The sequence below is a fragment of the Heterodontus francisci genome, chromosome 16, assembly GCF_036365525.1.
Source record: "Heterodontus francisci isolate sHetFra1 chromosome 16, sHetFra1.hap1, whole genome shotgun sequence".
NCBI classification, from domain to species: Eukaryota; Metazoa; Chordata; class Chondrichthyes; order Heterodontiformes; family Heterodontidae; genus Heterodontus; species Heterodontus francisci.
Genome location: NC_090386.1, coordinates 45,829,246 through 45,853,636, shown reverse-complemented (window position 1 = coordinate 45,853,636; position 24,391 = coordinate 45,829,246). Strand labels below are relative to the sequence as shown.

Sequence of the window (24,391 nt, the reverse complement as noted above, 5' to 3'; positions counted from 1 at the left end):
CATTCATTTTTTTTTTTACCATGTGCCTGCCCACTGTTATTTTTCATGTTTGTGCTTGGGGCCAGGGCTGTTCGTTATTCCATCATTTAACATCCTCTCTGCATTAATGCTTTGTCTCTAACCACACCATTAATACATCCTTTGCCTTTGCTCCATGACCTTCTGGTCAGTTATTCTCTGTGACCCTCTGTCCTATCAATTTGTGTTAGCTTTTGCCCTATCCCAATTTTATTTGCTTAAAACCTATTACATTTCTAACCTTTTGCCAGTTCTGATGAAGGGTCACTGACCTGAAACGTTAACTCTGCTTCTCTCTCCACAGATGCTGCCAGACCTGCTGAGTATTTCCAGCATTTTTTGTTTTTATTCCCTACTTTTATACTCCATCCCCCTTTCAATAAAGGTCAACATTCCATTTGCCTTCTGAATTACTTACTGTACCTACATGCTAACATGCAAGGACACCCAGATCCCTCTGTACTACAGCATTCTGTAGTCTCACTCCATTTTAAATAATATTTTACTTTTTTTTTCTTCCTACCAAGGTGGATAACCTCACATTTTCCCACATTATACTCCATCTGCTACATTTTTGCCCATTCCCTTAAAGGATCTATATACCTTTTGCAGACACTTTGGACTGGATTTTGAGAAGGTGGCAGAGGTAGCTTAGAAGACTGGCGAGCTGGCAAATTAGCGCTGTAGTGCAGCATGCCAGTTGCCTGGCTTGAAGCTGCTGCCACGGGATCATTCCAGTGGCAGCTTCTTGAGGAGGGTGGCCACCTGCCCAATAGCGACGGGCAGGCAACTCAGGCCATTAAGGAGACCATTGAGAGGCAATTAAATAAGGATTTGAGATTTTACCAGAGGTACATGGGCCCCATGCTGTGTCCGCACCTCGTTCAAGCAGATGAGGTGGCTGCACAGCTGAAAGCCCTTGCCTGAAGTGGAAACTACTTAAAATGATGTATAAAAGGAGTAATCATTAAGCAGAAGCTCATGGACATCCACTAACCTGCCAATTTTGAGGCAGAGCTGTACAATTGGGATTGTTGTGGCGAGGGACAGTCTTCGAGAACATCGCTTTCATAAAGGTGCAAGGGAAGCTTGGCCACTGAGGTCCTAGTGCCTGACACTACACTGTCTATGATGATGGGGACCACCTACTCAGAAGTGGGCCTGAGCAGTGGTGAGGAGCAGTGGCCACAGCAACAAAGGCAGTCACATGGTGCATATGGATTCAGAGCTGCTGGTAAAGGGGCAGGTGGGGCCCAAAGGCGATACCAGCAGAATTGAGTGTACCACCAGAGGATTAACTTCCTGAGCATGTCAGAGCAGCAGTGCTGCCGATGGCTTCACCTATCTACACAGATGGTGGCTGAGTTGTTCACATTCTTAAAGGATGACCTAATTCCACAAGGCTCAGGGAAGACATCCTGTGCCAGTAACTGTTAAGCTGACAGTGACCTTGAACTTTTCTAACTTCAGGCTCTTTTCAGGGGTTGGCAGCAGACCAGTGTGAGATTTCGCAATGAGCAGCGCACAGTTGCATATCTCATCTTCAGCACAGATGTGGCCAGTCAGGTACAAAGGGCCATGGAGTTTGTCTGAATGGCAGGATTCCCTCAGATGTGATTGACTACACACAAATTGACAACCATCAAAGCCCCATCATCTCAGGCCAGAGCATTCGTCAACAGGAGGGGTTTCCACTCAATGAAGGTCACCTCATGTGCACCATATGCACTTCCTTCAAGTTTGTGCACGATTTCCTGGCAGCTGTCATGATTCATTCAGTCTGAGGCAGTCATAGGTGCTGCAGCTGTTCCTTCCACCACACCATTTCTGTGGATGGCTCCTGGTGGATAATAGATGGCTGCTTACCCTAGTGTGATGGCCCACAACTGAGGCACAGAAGGGATATAACCACTGCTATCTCAGCACAAAGGCCACAATTGAGCAGGCCATCAGCCTCCTGAAGATGTGGTTCCAGTGCCTTGACTCATTGTGGGGGGGTGGGGGGGGAGCTGCAGTGTGCCTCCTCAAGCGTTTCCTGCATTATTGTTGTCAGCTACGCTCTGCACAACATGACCATCCAGAGAGGAGAGGAACTGGAGGAGGTCTATGGGGAAAAATGAGCTTCCTCGTTGGAGTATGAGGATCTCGGAGGATCAACCAGAGGCGTCTTGATAAAATTCAGATAGGCCTCTTGCGGAGACAAAATGACCATGATAGCAGGGAAGCATGGATCAACGAGCATTTGTCCTGAACACAGTCTTCTAATGCAAGAGTCTAAATTGGACTGCGGTTTAATACATAGAGGCTCCGCTACAAAGGCAGATCTACTTCTCGTGGCTTTTAGCACTCATGATGCAGCGAGTCTTCTGTGAAAGCATGTGGTCACAGGGCACTCTCATACTTCTCACACAAGCAAGACCTATTTTGCACAACTAATGACATGACAGATGTCACTTTTCGAACACAGCCATTTTACCCAAACTAAAGGGCATGAATGGAACAATGTGCACCCAGGTGAACCCCTTTGTGAAGCTAACTCCATTTCTCTGCCCTCTTGAGAGAGCTGCATTGTGGGAATCCCCCTGTGGCTGGACCAGATGTGGAGGCAGTCCACTCGAGAGGGTGTCCTGATGGCTAAGATGCCTGTGGTGGCCTTCCTTGGGGTTGCTTTAAAACAAGAAATATGAACTTCCCAGACCGATTAAAGAATTACATAACAAGATTTCATGTTTTAAGATTTTTACTATAACAACTAAACTAAAAAAACATTAACTAAACAGTACTATAAGGTAGCTTAAACACTAAATTACAAAGAAAGATATTTCCCTTTAACTTATTAACACACTTGAAAACCACACACCACATTTGTGGGCGGCACAGTGGCGCAGTGGTTAGCACCGCAGCCTCACAGCTCCAGCGACCCGGGTTCAATTCTGGGTACTGCCTGTGTGGAGTTTGCAAGTTCTCCCTGTGTCTGCGTGGGTTTCCTCCGGGTGCTCCGGTTTCCTCCCACATGCCAAAGACTTGCAGGTTGATAGGTAAATTGGTCATTATAAATTGCCCCTAGTATAGGTAGGTGGTAGGGAAATATAGGGACAGGTGGGGATATGGTAGGGAATATGGGATTAGTGTAGGATTAGTATAAATGGGTGGTTGATGGTCGGCACAGACTCGGTGGTCCGAAGGGCCTGTTTCAGTGCTGTATCTCTAAACTAAACTTATACGCTTACACAGTGTTCTCATCAGAAAGGGTATCCTTGCAAAAGTCCCAAACTCCTCCCAGTTGCAATGGATTGGATCTCCCAGTTTCCTTCTCAAAACCAACATCCTCTTTGCTCACTTCTTCCGAGCACATTCAACCGGACTTCCATTAATAAGGCAATCCCTGGCGACCCCGTTGGTCTTTTTGTCTCTGCTAAACTTGAGCCTTCGAACTGGGTTCACATCTTTGCAACCTTCCTCGCTCTCGCTTTCACTCTCTCTCATCGTAGCAAAACCAGCTGGACCTTCCTTTGTTTCCAGGTGTTAAATATTGCACCTCAAATCTGCATTTTAGAGCACCTGGCTCCCTGTTTACAATCTGAGACTCGGAGAGCAAAACTCATTGTCCTTTAGGTGTTACAACCTTGTACCCTGCTTTCAAAAGGGTCTTTGATTTGGGTCCCTTGTTCTCATGGTGACCAAGACCACTGGCTTGGCTCTGGGTAAAATTTGTGTGGTCACATGTTTCCTCCAAATGTCCATTTTACACTGCATTGAAGATCACAGTTTTTAAAACATAAACCATACTATGTAATCCACGATGCATAACAGCATGATGGTACAGACAGGCTGTGCTATCTGCATTTGTGCAAGGACAGCCTCAGTCTTGAGGATGTGTGAGTCTTATCGTGTGTCTCAGTCAAAGGGACTGGGGGTGCAGCTTCAAGAGATAGGGTCCCTTGGGTGGTAGCATCATCCCTTCCTGCCTCAGCCCTTTCATGGCCCATCTGAACAACTGCACTTACCAAGTGCAATAGAATACCTAATTGGGCATGTACGCATTCATGCGCCATCAATGCAATGGACCAGTCAATACTGCAGAATAGGTCATACCCTCTATTCATGTCAGTCCGCTGTTCCTGCATCCACTTGGCAAACTGCCACATATGACTCTCCTTGAGAATGACCACTTTTTCAATGCAGGAGCTCATACGCCCATATGCCTGAGTCATTGCAGTGTTCATGTCATGAATGGACTCCTCCATTTTCATTGCAGGGGACTGCACTACCTCAAGAAAATCTGTCCACACATCTCCTGTTGCTGCTCCATTAGCTCCCGCTTTGTATATGGCTCCCGAAACTCTGCATCTCCAACCGGATCAGCAGCACTGGAGCCGCCCTCTGTCCTCCGGTGGGGACTACCCACACTGGCCTCTGCATCCATCTCCATTCCCTGCTCCTGCTCACGTGCTGTGATGTTCAACTTGCACTACGCATTCTAAAGTTGACAGAGCCCCCACCCAGTTGAGTGTATCTGCTCTAGTCGAGGGTGTGCTTGACTAATACATTTGTCAAATACAATTTCCCTTTCATATAAGCAAGCAGAGTCAACATGGTTTTATGATTTTCTAAATGTCCTGCTATTATTTCTTTAGTAATGGATTCCAGCATTTTCCGAATGACAGATATTAGGCTAACTGGCCTATAATTTCCTGCTTTCTGTCTCCCTACTTTCTGTAATTTGCAGTTTTCCGATCAGCTGGGATATTTCCAAAATTTAGGGAATTTTGGAAGATTACAACCAACGCATCCACTATCTCTGCAGCCACTTCTTTTAAAGACCCTCAGATGCAGGCCATCAGGTCCAGGGGACTTGTCAGCATTTAGACTCATTAGTTTTCCCAGTATTTTTACTCTATTGATAGTGATTGTTTTAAGTTACACCCTCCCTTTAGCCCCCAGTTTTCTACTATTTTTGGGGTGCTTTTAGGGTCTTCTGCCGTGAAGAAAGATACAAAATATTTGTTCAAAGTCTCTGCCATTTCCTTGTTTCCCACATTAATTCCCCAGTCTCATCCTCTAAGGGACCAACTTTTACTTTAGCTATTCTTGTCTTTTTTTACATGCTTGTAGAAGCTCTGACTGTTTGTTTTTATATTCCTTGCTAGCTTACTCTCATCTATTTTCTCCCTTTTTATTCTTTCATGGGATGTGGGCATTGCTGGCAGGCCAGCATTTGTTGACCATCCCTAATTGTCCTTGAATTGAGTGGCTTTCTAGGCCATTTCTGAGGGCAGTTAAGAGTCAACCACGTTGCTGTGGGTCTGGAGTCATATATAGGCCAAACCAGATAAGGATAGCAGATTTCATTCCCTAAAGGACATTCATGAACCAGATGGGTTTATAATGACCATCATTAATAATTTCCTGGCACCATTACTGAGACCAACTTACTTACAATTCCAGATTTTTATTAACTAATTGAATTTTAAATTCCACCAGCTGCCGCGATGGGATTTGAACCCGTGTCCTCAGGGCATTAGCTTGGGCCTCTAGATTACTAGTCCAGTGACATTACCACTGCGCCACCGTTTTCTTTGCTGGTCTCTAAACACTTTCCAATCTTCTGACCTACCACTATCTTTGCAACATTGCACGCCTTTTCTTTCAATTTGATGCAATCCTTAACTTCCATAGTTAGCCACGGATGGTTCATCTTTCTTGTAGAGTCTTTCTTGGATTATGAAATATCCCCTTAAATGTTTGCCACTGCTTGTCTACCATCTACCTTTTAATCTATTGTCCCAGGCCGTTTTAGCCAACTCTGTCTTCATACCTATGTAATTGTCCTTATTTAGGTTTAAGACATTAGTTTCAAACTCAAGTTTCTTACCCTCAAACAAATACACCTTCTTATTATGTCCCTGAGTCATTCTGAAACATTGCATTGTGTGCCAGTCAGCTTACTACCTTCAATAGAAGTGAGTGCATGGAGGCTGCATATACAGCTCCACGAAAACTGCTTCTAAGTACTTGAGTACTAAACTTACTGGCATCTGTTTTAGCACCTGCAGACATGTTTAAGTCATGGTAATCAGCAATTAGTGCCAAAATTTGCAGACTAAACCCAGACATTCCAAAGGGCATATTCTATTAGCATAGCACCTGTTTTCACCCTTTCGCCAAAATAACCCTGAAATAGTTTCTTCAGACCATCTGGCCACTCCTTTTAGTAATTGAGACCACACTGATTCCTGAAGCTCATGCCACCAGAATTGGCAGCACCTCCTTTTTATATTTTTGAGGGCCATGTTTCTTCACCAAAAATCTCATGGCATTGATCTGTCACAGAAGTAACCAACATATGGAAGTCGATCTGTAAAATTATATTTTTCTCACTTGTCATGGTGCCAATTTCTGCAGGACCCACACATTGGGCTGAATCTTAATCGCGTGCCGCGTTCCTCAGCGGCGCGCTTTCGACTCGGCGGCCTTCCGATACGGAAGGGCCACTGAGGAGCACCTACAATATTTCGCGTGGAGGCTCATTTAAATAGTGGGGACGGAGCGGCCGCCTCCGATGACGTGAAGGGCGGCCGCCATGTTCCCGGCAATGGCGTCCAGCACCACCGCGCAGGTGCCGGTGCCATTTTTAAAGCCCTTCAGTTACATTGTAAAATTTAAAGGTCCCGATCTCCAGGAATGAAAATTAAAATGTTATGTCAGGTGTCAATCATGTATCCCACCACCCCCCACCCCCCCAATTGGTAAATCATACATTAATTGCCCTCTACTGCATGATAAAATTTTATTAGTATCCCATATTTCCCCCCGACATTTATTCCCTTTGACCCTCAATCCCTTCCCACCAACCCCATAGCCAATGATAAATGTTTTCCCTGCTCTTCTTCCCCACCCCCCCCCCCCGCCCTGAATTTTATTTCTCCCCGTCCCCCCTCCCCCACCAGGTTCTCGCCTCGGAACTCCGTGCAGAGTTCCGAAGGCGCACGGAGGCCGTAAAATTAGTGTGGGATGTCCACCGCCTGCAGGTACTTTTATTAGCATCTCATTTATGTTAATTTGAATATGCAGATGAAGGGTCCACCGCCAGGCGCCGAGGCGGCTGCACCAAGGTTCCCCCGCCGCTGGTAATATGCAGCGGGGCCTTCACAACATCGCAGGTCAAGACGGGCCTCTCCCTGCAAAATTTTACCGGCCCCCACGACACGGCATCAAGGGGCCAGTAAAATTCAGCCCATTATGTGACCTCACTGACAATTTTGTTAGCTGCTTGAGAAACATTTAAACAATCTTTATTGCAGTGCATTGTAATTGGCTGCACGTTTTTCATTCCTGTTGACAAAATAGTATTTTCAGGAATCTTGTGTTCAGCTGCAATTTCATGAGTGGTTCATTAATTATGAAAGAAGTAATTTTGGGCTGACTATAAATTAAACCCATGCAGCTCTCATGCATCTCCTAGTGAGCAGTTATAAAGTAGCATTTGCAAAGGGTGAAGAGTTGATCATCACATAAATGGCATCTACCAAAGATTATAGAAGTTCCAGCCCAGAAAATGGTGTTAGATCTGTAAAACAAACAGACTTAAGCTGCATAAAATACATCAGGGTTTCAGTGCACAGCAAGAACCAAACACATTTTTTACAAGGCAGTAAAATTAGAAAAGAGCGATTGATACCTTTTGTAGAAGGCCAGCATAGTATTAAGCTGCATTTAGTCACATCTCGGGTTGCTCCCATTTTTGCAAGTATTACTTTTTTTCCCTCTTAGATCCTTCAGTATGTATCATGCGCAGTTTCTAACTATCAGGTCAGGTAATGTGCATAATTCTAAACCATTCTTGCTGTGATCCAGAGACAAAATAATACAAGAATAACATTTTGCAGCACAGAGGAGGTCATCCAGATCGCTATGCCAGTTCTTTGCTAAAGTAATCTACAATCCCTCGTCAGTGGTCGTTGTCCATAGTCCTGGATCTCCTACTGTTTCAAATGTTTATCCACTTATCATTTAAATGTTCTCAGCCTAAACTATTCATTGTGACAGGGATTTCATGCAAATTTAGGACTAATATCTGGAAGTTCTATGTCATACAAAAAAGCCAATGCTTGAAATGGACTCCTGATTAAATAAGTGGAGCCAAGATACATTTTAAGAACCAGTTGGATCCTACAGTGGGGGAGGTAACTTGAGGGCCATTTTAGGTGGGTTAACTAAAGTGGGATAAATGGCCTGCATCATTTGTAATTATCTTGTACATTTTTACTTTCTATGGTTTTTAAGGTTCCTCCTGCAATGAGGCCCCCAAAACTGCAGAGTATTCTGTGGCTAAACAATTGCCTCATACCAATTTATCATTACTTCTGCACTCTCATACTTTGCCTCTATTTATGAAACCAAAAACGCTATTTTTTTGTTTCTTTATCTATCTGTACTTGCCTTTTCAGATAATTACCTATTTGAACCCTTAAGGTTCCTCTGCTTGCATCGAGTGTTTTGTTGGAGTGTATGCTCTCATTCCCTCACTTTTTTCCTTTCAAAATACATTACCTTATATTTCTCAAAATTACATTGTATTTGCCCCTACTGGCCCATTCTGCTAACCTGTGTAGGTCCTGCTGAGACCTTCGATAGTATCTCCCTATTTGCTAAATTTCCTACTTTTGTGTCAACAGCAAATCGTTATACCATGCTCCCTATGCTACATATTTATATGGTTAGAAAAGTGGATCCAGCACTGGCTCATGGTTGCCTTCCAACCCTCCTGCAATCTGTACAACACTCTTTAACCTAATTCTTCAATCTACTCCAGTACATCCCCTTTAATCTATCCAAATCAATTACTTGATAATTTATCCATCTTGAATTCCACTAATTTCTTCAAACCCAATTCCTTTTCAACAGTTATCTCTAACTATTGTATGACATTTTCGTCTTGTGCGCCTACATTCCCTCTTCAATCATTATTTTATAAAACTATAACTCTGCCAAACCACATCATCTACAACTAGATTTCCCTTCATCGTGAATGGTTCGACACTCTTTAGCTATTCTTTTACTTTTAAAATGTTTATGAAAGGTCTTACTATTTCCTATTATATTATCTACAAGTCTTTTATTCCTATTCTCATTTAGTCCTTTTGTATTATTTTTGGATCTTTTCTGACAGCCTTGCCCTAGATTATTGTAGCTTTCAACTCCCCATAGTTTGTCTATCATTGTCTTAATATCTTAGAAAGATTTAGGTAACATACCTGGGAGATGAACAGTAAATAGTGTCTGGTAATTGCTTTAAATGATTCAACTTATCTTGCTTCTGCAGGAGATTTCATTCCAATCTTTGAAAGCAGAAAAAAATTCCATTTGACTTGTTTTAAGTTTAAAATATCAAGCTAGTTCATTTTCCAAAAGGTTCCTCCCCTCCTCCCTCCCTCCCCCAATCAGGTGCAATGCCTTACTATTAACATGGAACTCTATTTAGGAAACCAGTGAAACAAACCCAATTGGAAGGAAGAGCATTTAACTGACGTGGCAGATCTATGACCTGAACTCATTACGTAGTAAGTGAGAGCCAAGGGCTTCAACCACACAAACTACTGAGAAGATAACCTTCCATTTTAATATTATTTAGAGAGCTGTTTAAGATTCCAAGGCTCAGTCTGTCCCATAAAATGAGCTGAATTTATTCTATGGCTTTCGGTGGTATTTTTCTTCTCAGAAGATTATAAACTATATTTAACAGCAGAGCAGTTTCAAAATCTATTTGTATAGGCATATTCAGCTGCAAAGAGTTGGCAGCTTGTAGAATAAGTCAAATATCTCAAGGGATTCCCTCCAAATGAGAAATATGCTGCAAACTTGTCACCAAGCTTCATGTATCCTTTCACATTTGCAAAAGACTGTAAGATAGGTCATTCAAAAAGGCAATAGCTATGATATCCATTACTCTTTCTTTAAAAAAAAAAGATGTGTGTGTAAACCTGAGAGGATGTTGGTTTGAGATATTGTGAGAATGTTTAGCGTCTTTCAAATTATAGGGCACAGGCTGAATAAAGATAGCTCTTTTCCAGTGAATTTTGCACTACATTATCAGTTCACCACAAGTGATTCTTGTTTGCATGTTATTTATGTGACTACAGGTTAGTTTATATTAAAACTTCAAACACAGGCGTAAAATGAATGTTTTGATGATGCCAACAAGTCACTTGAGTTCAAGTTGTTGTTGTATATTTTTTTTATTTTTAAACTTATGGTTTTTCAACATGCTTCTCTTCCAGCATCAGATCAAAGGGAATGAAAGAACAGCCTCATTGGGCACAATAATGCCTCTTCCTCGGAGTGCATACTGGCAACACATTGCAAGACAGCACAGTGTAAACCAGCTACACATTTTTGAAGGTAGGTACAAGGAAATTAGTGGTAGATTGGAAAATGAAAACCTTTTATAGCATATGTTGTGGTTAAAAGTAACAAGAGAAAATCTATAGCTAATTATTGAATCAAAATAAACAGATCTTGATGCTTTATGAAGGAATATGCATTTTTTTCCCCCTGCATTGTGTATTTAGAGATAATGCAGCTCCCAGCAGTGGTTTATGTTAGTCGTGCTATTAAAGTTTTAGAGAAGAATTACTTAACATTTAAGGCATTCTTTGTTTCATCACAAGAATCCCTGCATCATAGTGTGATTGCCACAATGGGATTACAGCAAAACTTCAGCTTGACTCTCAGCTGCAATTAAATAATGGCAGGACAGTACATATCTCAAATCTCTTCAACTTCACACTCCAATAGTGTTTAGTTAATGTACTCCATATCTGTACCTTTTCTTTTTGAATTAAACAGATGGTGTTACTGGTGGGGGTTGGTGGGGCTTGCCTTAATTGGATGAATTAGAGAATTAGTCTGTCTTCATTGTCATGATGCCATCTTTCAAACAAGTCTATCGGCATGAGCAATAGCTGATAGTTCTGAGGTAAGGCTTTGAGGGTTAACTGCAGATGGGACTGCCAAAATGTATAGGGTGAATTGGTTGATATGCTTTGGAAAGGTAGATGTTCATTCAATATTTTCACCAAATCCATCTTTGGTGCCATTTCCTTTGCAAGCACTGCCTGGCAAAGATGCAACTGCACTTCTCTTGTTTCTCAGTTGGGGATTTCTGCTTACGTAAAATTTATAGTGCTCTAATTGTGCCTATTTTATGGACCCAAATTTGATGCAATGATAAATTTAGCAATAGGAAAGCCTGCACCCACTATTAAATTCAGCTATGTTTTTTTTCAGGTCACTGCTTGAAAAGACCACAGGCATCATTAGAATATTGTTCGATATCTGTCTCTAGAATTTGTTTATTTTTTACTCATTTGTAGGATGTGGACGTCGCTAGCAGGCCAGCATTTATTGCTCATCACTAATTGCCCTTGAGCAGGTGATGGTGAGCCGCCTCTTGAAATGCTGTAGTTCAGGTGGTGCCTACAGTGTTATTAGGGAGGGAATTCCAGGATCTTGACCTAGGGAAAGAATGGCGATATAGTTCCAAGTCAGGATGGTGTACGACTTGAAGGGGAACTTGCAGTTGGTAGTGTTCCTATGCACCTGCTGCCCTTGTTCTTCTAGGTGGGAGAGGTCCAGGTTTGGAAGGAGCCTTGTCGAGTTGCAGCAGTGCATCTTATAGATAGTACACACTGCTGCCACTGTGCACTGGTGGTGGAGGAAGTGAATGTTTTAGGTGCTAAATGGAGTGCCAGTCAAGCAGGCTGCTTTGTCCTGGATAGTATTGAGCTTCCTGAGTGTTGTTGGAGCTGCACTCATCCAGACAAGTGGATCAAGTGGATAGTGTTTCATCACATTCCTGACTTGTGCCTGATGGACAGGTTTTGGGGAGTCAGGAGGAGGGCCACTCACTGCAGTCTTTCCGGCCTCTGGCCTGCTCTTGTAGCTACAGTATTTATATGGCTGGTCAGTGGTAACCCCAGGATGTTAATAGTGGGGGATTCAGCGATGGTAATGCTGTTGAACATTGAGGGGAGATGGTGGGATTGTCTCTTGTTGGAGATGGTCATTGCCCAGCACTTTTGTGGTGCGAATATTACTTGTCACTTATCAACCCACGCATGAATGTTGTCCAGATCCTGCTGCATGTCAGCATCAATGCCTTCAGTATATGAGGAGTTACAAATGGTACAGAACGCAGTGCAATTATCAGTGAACATCTCTACTTCTGACCTTTATCATGGAGGGAAGGTCATTGATGAAGCAGCTGAAGATGGTTGGGCCAAGGACACTACCATGAGGAACTCGTGCAGAAATGTCCTGGGGCTGTGATGATTGGCTTCTAACAACCACAACCATCTTCCTTTGTGCTAGCTTTGACTTTATATTCTTTCAGGGGATTTGGGCAAGGCCAGCATTTGTTGCCCAACCTTAATTGCCCTTGACAACTGACTGGCTTGCTAGGCCATTTCAGAGGACAGTTAAGAGTCAACCACATTGCTGTGGGTCTGGACTCGCATTTAGGCCAGACCAGGTTAGGACAGCAGATTTCTTTCCCTGAAGACATTAGTGAATCAGATGGGTTGTTGCGACAATTGATGATCGTTACATGGCAGCACAGGTCCTGGAGTACAGGTCTTCAGTAATACAGCTGGGATGTTGTCAGGGTCCATAGCCTTTGCTGTATCTAGTGCCTTCAGCTGTTTCTTGATATGAAGTGGAGTGAATCGAATTGTCTGAAAACTGGCACCTATGATGGTGGGGACCTTAGGAGGAGGCAGAGATGGGTCATCCACTCAGCACTTCTGGCTGAAGATGGTTGCAAATATTTCAGCCTTGCCTTTTGCTCTCACATGCTGAGCTCACCCATCATTGAGGATAGGGACGTCTTTGGAGCCTCCTCCTCCTGTTAATTGTTTAATTAGGTGGAGACGGTGGCATAGTGGTAATGTCATGGAACTAGTAATCCAGAAGCCCAGGCTAATGCCCTGGGGAGATGGGTTCAAATCCCACCATGACAGATGGTGGAATGTAAATTCAATTAGTTAATAAAAATCTGTAATTGTTAACTAGTCTCAGTAATGGTGCCATTAAACTATCATTGTCATAAAACCCACCTGGTTGACTAATGTCCTTTAGGGAATGAAATCTGCCGTCCTTACCTAGTCTGGCCTACATGTGACTCCAGACCCACAGCAACGTGTGTGACTCTTAACTGCTCTCTGGAATGGCCTAGTAATCCATTCAGTTGTCAAGGGCAATTAGGAATGGGCAACAAATGCTACAGCTTCAGTATCTGAGGAGTTGTAAATGGTATTGAACACTGTGCAAGCATCAATAACCATCCCCACTTCTGACCTTATGATGGAGGGAAGGTCATTGATGAAGCAATAGAAAAGTTAACCCAATTCTTTGAGATAAGGATTACCACTTGAAGTTCAATCAGATCAAGGATCTAATTTCATGTGTCGGATATTTCAAGAAGTCAAGGGCAATTTGGGGATTAGACAGTTGAAATCTTCTGCATATCACCCACAGTCACAGGGAGCTTTAGAGAGATTTCACTAGACTCTCAAAACGACAATTAGAACATACTGTCATGAATATCCACATGACTGGGATAAAGGACTAGACTTTCTTTTATTTGCCACCAGAGACTCCCCGGATGAGTCTACAGGTTTCAGTCCTTTTGAATTGGTTTATGGACATGAAGTAAGAGGTCCTCTAAAACTTAAAGACAGATTCTTGGAACAAAAGAATGAATCTTCAATACTAGACTATGTATCTGTGTTCCAGGAAAGGCTCACAAAAGCTTGCGGTGTAGCTCAGGAATACCTTAAAGCATCCCATGCCAATATGAAAAAATGGGCAGACAAGAATTCAAAAGCCTGTGATTTTCAACCAGGGGATGAAGTATTGGTGTTGTTACCATTACAGGGGGAACCATTAAGAGCACGGTTCAGTGGCCCATATAGAGTGATCAGAAGAGTGGGTAAGGTAGATTACTTGATTGACACCCCTGATCGCTGGAAGAAGAACAGGTTGGGTCACACAAATATGTTAAAGCATATTATCGCAGGGAGGAGGATAAGCCAGTGCAGGTATGTAAGGTAATCAGGACTGTGGAGAAGGAAAAGGATAGTGAGGATGAGGCAGAAGCAGGCCCTGGAAATTCGCAGATTGAATTTCCAACTATCAGATTAGCGAATACAGAATGGCTAGAAAAATTAGACAATATGCTTTTGCACTTAGAGGTAAAACAGCGTGGAGACTTAACCAAGCTTTTCATAATGTTTAAAAGAGTTTCTAGGGATAAGCCAGGATGTACAACCTTAGCCACACATGATGTGAGTATAGGGGGAACCATTCCTTTAAAACAACATCCTTGCCGCTTAGGTCCAGACAGACAGGTCTAAGTAGAAGCAGGGGTCCAAGGCATGCTGAAGGGCAGCATAGTTGAACCTAGTCAGGACAGCTGGAATTAGCAGGTGGTCTTGATGCCTAAACCTGGTGGGTTGGCTCAAACTTGCATAGAAAAGTCACTGCAGTAAAAAAGGAAGCCTCCTACCCAAATTCTCATTTAGAAGACTGTATGGACAGAGTGGGCAACACCATGTGGCTTAAAGAGACAGATGTGTTGGAGGGATACTGGAAAATTCCTTTGACAACCCAAGATAAGAAAAAGTGAAACAAAAACAAGAAATGCTGGAATCACTCAGCAGGTCTGGCAGCATCTGTGGAAAGAGAAGCAGAGTTAACGTTTCGGGTCAGTGACCTTCGGAACGAAGAAGGGTCACTGACCCGAAACGTTAACTCTGCTTCTCCTTCCACAGATGCTGCCAGACCTGCTGAGTGATTCCAGCATTTCTTGTTTTTGTTTCAGATTTCCAGCATCCGCAGTATTTTGCTTTTATATAAGAAAAAGTGAGCTTCTGTTACACCAGACAATGTTTTCCAGTATCGAGTGATGCTGTACAGGTTAAGGGGTACTCAAACTTCAGAGAATAGTGAATCCAGTAGTGGTCAGCGCTCCTAGCTGTGCAGTTCACCTGGCTGAGGTGATGGACAATAGGGACACTTGGAAGAAAAACGCAAAACAACTGGGAGACTACGTTTGGAAATTTGAAATGGGCCAATTGGGACACCCTTTGTAAAATTTAAAGCTGAAAATGTTCTCGTGGAACTTATTGCTGTAGTCTTACCATCTCAGAAAATTGTATATCAGGGGAAAAAAGTTAGTGTTTTTCAATTTCCATTTTTTACGTTGTAATGAAACACATTTTGGGAATGGTGTTTCATTTCACCAGGGGTGGAGGTGTCAAGATCCTGTTCTTTTTTTCCTTGGGAAATATATGGTGTATCTTTAAGGCTGTAAGAGATCAGTACTTCTTTAAGGGTGCCAGCTTCAGAAGTTATCAAGTGAAGGTGCATCTTGGTTGCCTGGATACAACCATACAGAGAGGGACAACAGGACATACAATGTTGCCGTTTGACTTTGAAAACTGGCATTGCAGAGACAGTTGACACAGACTGTTCTGGCACATGAAGGAAATAGGAGAGCTCTCCCTCAGTCTATTTCAACCCTATTTATTATTTTCTCTCCGAATTCTGAAAAGTCAAGCCAGATTAATTATTTTAAAAAATAAAAGCAAATGGTTGATCTGCTGTGTTCATTGCTGGAAAAAGAAGAGTAACACTTCAACTGCTGAACCAGACTACTGAATTTCCTATCATTGAAGAACCTGTTTGTTTTGCCCTTTGGACAACTATGAAGACTTCAAGCAATTTTGAACTGTTTCCACATTGAAAGATTTCACTTCGGCAGGAATGTAAATCTGCCAAAGACTTTATTGTTGTTTTTTTGGGCAGCTAATTAAACAACAAACTTGCATTAGTTTGTGTATTGTCATGAAGACCCCCACCTGCCAAGAATGAGGCATATTAATTTTGTCAGATGAACATTAATTTTATACTGTTGCTGGAGTGAAGAAATAACTTGTTTAAAGAGATCAGCAGACAATTGGCTGGAAAAACATTTGTAGACTAAGACAGTGCTTGGAAAGACAAAAGAGTTGCTCACTGATTCAATTAACAGAGATTGGGCTGGGCAATGGTGAACAACATCTTGTCGGGGTAAGACAGCACGACACCTCTCCCACCGAGAGTTTTGAAATCCACAAATGTAGGAGTTTGTTTAAACAGTGAGCCACATGACTAACCTGCTGGTCAAGGTCTGGTTTTGAATTGTGCTCACAGGACACTTTGAAGATAGACTGTAGATTGCAACTGAACCTGGTTCTAAGAGAGCCTCTCTCCTGGATGGCTCTCTCTTGCTTTCTCCCAAACCTCCAGACCCACTGAAGTTGCTTAAACCTCAAGAGAGAAAAGACTGCTACATCGAAACAAGTTAAAGCGTGCACTGGGCCCCAATGAACAGCAAGACTTACTGGCAACCAAAGACTCCACATTGAATACAAAGGACTGTAAATACACACAGATATTGCCTCAACCTTTTTCCCCTTTATTCTTTCCACTTTCTCTGTCTCTATCTGCGTGTATGTTTATCGCGTATGCATACTAGCGTGGTCGTGTCGCGTATTCATAGTCATTAACTGAATTAGAGTTTAAGATTAATAAGCCTCCACCTTTCTTGTTTAAATCTAAGAAAACCTGTCTGAATTGATTTATTTGCCTTGCAATTGGAAAGCAGTGAACAAGGATTCACTGGGGCGGGGGGCGGGGTGGTGGGGGGGCTAAAAACATGATGTTTTAAAAGTAAACCCTGTTTTGGTTAAACCAGGTGAAGACTGAAAGGGAACCCCTGGACACCTATCTCACCTGGTTGTAACAGAATATGTATGTGAATGCAGGGGTTAGATTCTTTAAGTTATAAGGTCTTTAGATATTGGTTTATTTTAGTAGTGTTTAAGATTTTTTTTTCCAATAAACAGTTAATTTATTGATATGTAAAAATATTTGGTTTGGTTCACCTCATTTGGAGGTTACTAAATTGTTCAATTCGGCTGCTGCTTTCTTTGATTTGGGAAAGTTTAAAGATATGTATGAGGCGACCCGTGGAGTGGCGGGACTGAATTGACAGTGTGTTGCTCCCACCGCAATCAGAATCATATATTTTGATTGGGCCTTTGTCTTAAGTGGTCCTGTATTAGGAATTTATGATGACTGAAATAGCGCAGGAACCAGCTTGCATGGGAAACAGAATAATTTTCATTGAAGTTACTTGATGTCTTTACGAGGCATGAAAGTGTGTTTTTGTCATGATGTGCATTTGAGCATGTTTGAAGGAAAAAGGTTTATGATGAAGCAATACTGTAATGGGGCCTGCAGTTGTTTCAGGCACAAGGGTCACCTTAAAAATAAGGCCCTAACAAATTTAGCAGTGGCCCAAACACAAGGGCAGAATAGGCGGGGTTGTCACACAGTTAAATTTGTCATCGTTGCACCCGGTTTACGACCAAGAAAAATGCACGACAATGTGAAATTCTCCTCTTAAGTTTCTGGAGGATTTTCACATATGCTCTGCTCATTAAAATTCGTGCGGCTATCACACTACTGGATTGAGGCTCAGTAGAGGCATTGTGCTTGTGCCATAAACAATACCTACAGGATGCATCTAATTGAAATGGTCATAATTATGTGGGCAGGTTGTCTAAGCTGCAGTCCTAGAAACACACGTGACCCCTGAGCCTTAGAGATCCAGTCTTTGGAACACAAACAGTTCAGTCCTTTTTGTGCCTATTTTAATTTGCTGGATTGTCCTGTTCGAAGATTTGATTTGAAAAGGGATTTTCTGGCACTCTTTGCTGATTGGTTGATCAAGCATAAATCAGAAGAACAAGATGTGTTAATATCAGCAGCTTGAAATTAGCGGGAATATAGTGTTGTGGTCAAGCAAGGAGAGGTTGAAGGACTTCCCTCTTTTCCCTCTGCTTGTTTAACCACAACAGGTTTAATTCTTAAAGTACATGTAGTGGCCAATTCAGTAGGTGTTTGGTTCTTGTTATGATAGCAAGTAAGTAATCAATCGGACAGGTTTTCTTGAGTTAACAAAGAAAGAGGTTAACTTTATTGTACCTAAACCGAACTAATAAAATAATAAACAACACACCAACTTTCACTCTCACGCACAAATTAGAGATTTGCACACACATAAGTAGGTTGCAGAGTGGGGAAAGGTAGATTGGTTGAGTTAGAGTCCATAGCAAAAAGGTTATACAGTCTGGGCTTTGGTGATTTCGGCTGGCTTCTAGCTGAATTTGGTGGTCCTGAGGCATTTACTTTGAAGAGATAGATGACTGGTTCAATGGGTCTTTTGGAGAGGGCAATGCGATGATTTCCTCTCGCGGGTTTTCTGATTGTAGCCAGAGTATGCAAAGGTGATCAGTCAACAAGCAGGATTTGAACATTTTCAAGCTAGAATGGAGAGAGAGAGAGGGACCCCCCACCCACACACACACACACACATAGGGTCTGCATATGTCAGAGTTCAGTTGCCTCTCCTCTGCTGCAGAGAAAAACACGAGCTTAAAATCTACAGAAGGGGAGGGGCTTGTCACATGACAGTCACTCAGTGATTCAAAACATTGCAGTTAGCAGTATTTTCTCTGCTTGCTGAATGAACAGGTAGTTCCTTTAAACTTCCTGGATCTTGGTTCTTGCTGGGAAATGCAGACATTTTGTCTCACTCCTCACAATCCTTTGGAATGTAAGATACAGTGTAGCAAACTAGGTGATTATCTTAAGCTGAAAGGATGACTTTGCTGGCAGCTTGTCTTTTTAAAAATAAAATATACAAATTCAGATCTCCAGCCAGTGGACCAAAGAAATTATCATTAAAGCACATTGGCGTAACAATAGATATAAACTTTAAATGTGGTTTGGGGCTCAATGGTATACAAATACATAGCCCACAAGGAGAAAAACCTGAAACAGCACTACTGTAGGTCTTAAATATAGAGCAGAGTATACTTTCCAGACAGTAATAGTCAAAAAATGATGTTGTCAATTTATGCACAGTTTGTTTTAGATTATTTTTGCACATCCAGTATGTAGTTTGCACTAGCCTAAACCTTATATTTAATTCTAGGCATTGAAAGTTGATCTTGGTGCAGTTATTAAATATTGGAATATTGATTTTTTATTTTGAGCTTAATAAATAAGTCATGGTTATTTACTCTAGTAATACCCTGTAATGATAACACTGAACCTTTGATCAGGTGTTAGGCCTGTCCTCACAAATGAGGGACAGATACAGCGTAATTCTCTCTACTCAAGTAGTCCTCAGACAAATCTTAAAAGTGTAGTCCCTGCTGTGTGACATTTTTATTTCTGACATCAGTTATCTTTATGGCTTCTTTGAGTAAGACTGGCAACAAAAGCTAAATTATGGGCACTATTATCTTGTGGGACTTTACCTAATAGGAACTGTCAGTGCCTAGAAACCCTTACAGAACAGGGAAATATCCTGTTAATCACATCAGTTTGGCCTAGATTCTAAGGCAGCTTATGGAGTTGGATGTATATAGTTTTACCTGTAAAACCAAGTCCCCTATCATGTTTATTTTATCTGCACAGTGAGACATAGACTTTCCAATTGCCTCTTCTGTATGCCTCTTTTGTACATAAAGACTGAAAACCATATTTTACTATTGCTTCTATGAAATCTATTGTATATAAAATACAGCAGCTGCAACCACAAAGTTTGCATATCAGTGGGATTCTTCTGTCCCATTGTATATAATTTATACAGAAGTTCAGAAAGTTATCAGTGAGGTACTGTAGAACTCTCTCTTTCTTTCATTTAATGGATGTAATGAATAGAAAAGTGCGGAAAGTCCTTAGTCTTTGGAGCCATTACTATTACTTCAATTCCTATTTAATGTTCCAAAATAAGTAGATTGGATGGGCTGGTTGCTGAGGGTGTAGATTCTATTCCCTTTAAGTATAGTCTTAAATCTTTGCCCATTCAGCAGCATCAGACCTTGAGATGTCTTTGAATATGAATTCAAAAATGATTTCATACTGTAGTTATGTAACTCTTGATTGATCTATTTGCTCTATTTTAATTACCATGAAGCGTCAGAACAAAAATATATCATATTTATTTTAGTGTGCACTGGGATGCCAGTGACAGGGATCATGGGTAGACATGCTCTGGGCATATCCTCTAACATGGCTATAGTTATTATGATGCTGATCCGAATATGAAAATATTCTTGACATATGGATGTGCAATAGGAAACTTTTTTCCCCTCGCTGAACCTATAAAGTATCATGCAAGCATGCATTATTTTTATACAATAATTTTTTTTACTCATCTATTTAAAATCACATTTGGGAGGGTAATTGAATAAGGTCCGATAACAGATGAGGGGATCATAATGTGTGATTAACTTGCGCCCGTTCATGCCGATGAAGTTAGCACTCAAACTTTGTGCTTCCTGCTCATTATAATGGTTGCACATTGAGCCAGTGCGAAGCAGACCGGTGAGTGACTAGATACCTGAGTAGGGAGTGGAAAATCATGGCATAATCCTGCGACTCTTGCTTTCACCCCTCCCTTCACCAGATCCCAACCTTTGTGTCTTTCTTCTTTTACATACCCAAGAATGTCACTTAGCCCTGCAGTGGTGGAAGAGCAGGAAGACTGTGATGATGAAAAAGCACCTTCACTCGCTCTCACGCTTGTAGCCACCAGCTCAGATACCGACACTGTGCATACTTTAGAGGATAGCATAGAGGTGTGATATGTACGTGGTGAGACACCAGGCATGAGTGGCCTGCAGCCTGGGCAGGGATAAAGGGTAGCACAGGTACCGGCTCACTGGAGAGTGAGGATGCAAACAAGTTCTGCTGCAGGGACACAAATTAGAACTTACAGGAAAAGGCTGGTGGGTTTGCACACAGAAATATTTGGTGCATTGGCAGACCTGCCAGAAAGCCTGCGGGCACTGTCGAGGAGCATGAAAGAGTTCAGCCTCGTGCATGGCTTTGCACAGAGTTTGGAGCCCATTTTTTCCAGCATTGATTTGGTGACCAACTCCATTACCACACTTGTGGGCTCAACCATGATGTAGCATCTGATGGCCAGTGTCTCAGCTTCCATTGCAGCACAAGCAAAAACCACCCAATGTCAACCACCCAATCACACCTGCCAGATGGAAACCTATTAATTTTGTCATATGACACTACTTGATTTTTTTTTTTACTGGTCATTGCACAGAACTTGTTTAAAAAGAAAACAGAACTGAACGGCTGACAACATGGTTACACATTTGCATTCTGAGAGACAGTTGCTTAGAGAGACAATGGAAGTGCTCACTGATTCATTTAACAAGATTGTTCTGGGCAACTGTGATGATCCACATCTTGTCTGTGTAAGAGCCAGCACTCTACCCCACACCGAGTGTGTCTAGTAAGCTTTGAAGTCCAGCAACCACCAGAGGTGGGATAAAGCATAATTCCATCACCTAATAATCCAGTCCATCAGGATTGTTATATGTGCTTTCATGAAACTATAACTTCTGATAAGGACAAAAAAACTAACCTTTTTATTGAGGAACTAGATGAAAGGCCAACCCAGGGCTCCACTAAGGTTGAAAAGAGGAAGATGTATGATTAAATAATTTAAAAAGCACTGTAGGAGACTTTTCTCTCTTCGGTTTCCTGTATCTTCAATGGGTTTCAGTTCTGTGAGAAAGATGAGAGCAGGCAGGAGAGAGGGTGGACTTTGCATGTCCAGGAGCAAACAGCTTTCTGAGTTCAAATTCTGTTTCTCCAATTTAAAACTCCCTTAGTTGGCCAGTAGTTGGTCACTTAACCGACTGATTTGACCAGGTCTCTTCTGTGTATTGGGGCAGGGAATGTTTCCTTTGTTCTAACACTGTCTGCTAGTTTAAAAAAAAATGTCTTTCCAGCCAAGGGCTTGGCACCCCTTGTAATAGGCCTTCTTCCCAGCAACAATTTTTAAATTTAATGTCCATGTAGCAAAATATATGTGGCTCATTCTTGGCAGGTAGGGGCCTGAAAGGACCTTAAATAAATCCCAGCTAATGCCTCAAACTTTTCCCCTTTTATTCTTTCTACTTTTTTGTCTCTACCTGCATGTGTGTTTATTGAGTATGCATGCTAGCATGGTCGTGTCGGGAATTCATAATCGTTAACTGAATTAGAGTTTAAGGTTAATAAACTTCCACCTTTCTTGTTTAAATCTAAGAAAACCTGTCTGGTTGATTTCTTTGCCTTACAATTGGAGATCAGTGAAGAAGGATTCACTGAGGGGGAGCTAAAAACAATGTTTTAAAATTAAACCCTGTTACGGTCAAACCGGGCAAAGGCTGCGAGGGAACCCCTAGACCCCTTTCTCACCTGGTCGTAACAATTACATTTGGTCCTCACATCCAAATCATTTATATATCCTGTTTATTCCTACTTTGTTTTCTATCTGTTAACCAATTCTCAATTCATACCAGTATATTAGCCCCAATCCCATGTGCTCTAATTTTGTTTACTAACCTCCTGTGTGGGACCTCATCAAAAGCCTTTTGAAAATCCAAATGCACCACATCCACTCGTTCTCCTTTATCTATGCTACAAGTAACCTCAAAAACTCCAGGTTGACTCTGCCCAATCATATCATTATTTTCTAAGTGTCTAGTTATCACATCTTTTATAATAGGTTCTCACATTTTCCCTACTACTGACGTCAGAGTAACAGGTCTGTAATTCCCCATTTTCTCTCTCCCTCCTTTCTTAAATAGTGGGGTTACATTTTCTACTTTCCAGTCTGCAGGAATCTTTCCAGAATCTATAGAGTTTTGAAATATAACTACAAATGCATCCACTATCCCTATAGCCGCCTCCTTCAGCACTCTGGGATGTAGCTCATCTGGTCCAGGGGATTTATCAACCTTCAACCCAGTTAATTTTTCGAGCGACATGACCTGCAGCCACTTGGCTTTGGTGGGAATCTCATGCCAGTTGTCCTCCTTTATTAATGCTAATTTATTTCAGTTCTTCATTTTCACAAGTCCCTTAGTACTGCTGGGAGATTTTCTGTATCTTCCTCTGTGACGACAGACACAAAGTAATTGTTTAACTTTTCCACCATTTCTCAATTCTCCATTATAAATTCTCCTGTCTCTACCTGTAATGGACCCACATTTGTCCTCAGGACAAGGACAAATTACTTACAAATGTCAGAGAAGCAATGCCAGACACTCCTAAGGATGTGATGTGAAATGGTCACATCAATGCGACATGACCTGCAGCCACTTGGCTTTAGTGGGAATCTCATGCCAGTTGTTTTCAAGGTGACTATTGCATTCAAGTTTTTTTTTGCTGGCAGCTCCTTCCAGGAATCCAGGGGTGACATATGTGGCACCTCGCAGTCTGTGACCCACAAGTACATCAGAGGTGACCAGTGCCCTTTTTCAACATGCCAATGATTTTATCTACTTACCCGTAGCCGAGGACAGCCAGACAGCAAGATCTGTGGCCTTTGGCGCAATCACTGGGTTCTCGAGTACAAGGGGTGATGGAGTGTACTCATGTGACCATGAGAGCTCCCTGGCACCAGACTGCTGCCTTTGTCAATCATGAAGGCTTCCACTCTTCAAGCATACAACTTGTTTGTGACCACAGGAGAAGAATCATGCATGTTCCCAGGGAGCTGTGATAACTCTTACATTTTGAGGGACTCCCAGCTGCCAGCAATTCTTTTGCGAAATCAGCCAAAGTGGACGGATGAATCCTGCGTGATGAGGGTTCCCCACTTTGTACATGGTTGATGACACCAGTATGTCGTCCCCAAAGCATTGCTGAAGAGAGGTACAATACTGCACACACATCCACCAGAACTATCATTGAACACACCATTGGCATGCTGAAAATGCGATTCCTTTGCCTTGACCAATCTGGAGGGGCTGTTCAGTACACGCCACAAAGAGTGTCATGAATAATCGCTGACTGCTGTGCCTTGCACAACCTTGCAATTAGACATGGCAACATTCTGAAGGTAGAGGAAGACCAGTCCTCTGATGAGAATGACTATGAAGAGGGTGAGGAGGAGGATTACAATGACAACGATGCCATCATGGATATGAAGGCCATGGAGAGACATGCAAGGGTCATCAGGGAGAACACAATTTATGCACATTTCAGCCAAAAATACTTCACATCATCAAGGAATGTTGAGAGGAAAAACATAACAATTCCCCACAGAAATTCCCTTTTGCATGAGGTCTTATTCATCTCTGCAAACTTAACGAAGCATTGCTGCACTTACATGTGATTGGCATTTGAAATCATTTATGGGCTACGATGAATGTGACTGCACAGCACTGCAAGCAGCATT

The 24,391-nt window shown here is 42.1% G+C and overlaps 1 protein-coding gene across 1 annotated transcript in view; it reads left to right on the top strand.

The window, feature by feature from the left end:
• The window catches only part of LOC137378458 (docking protein 5-like), a 521,247-nt gene that overhangs the window by 484,651 nt on the left and 12,205 nt on the right, over positions 1–24,391 (top strand). The window contains exon 7 of the mRNA XM_068048788.1: positions 10,299–10,419. Within this exon, the coding sequence (XP_067904889.1) occupies positions 10,299–10,419 (121 nt within the window). The remainder of the gene's footprint in view (positions 1–10,298; positions 10,420–24,391) is intronic.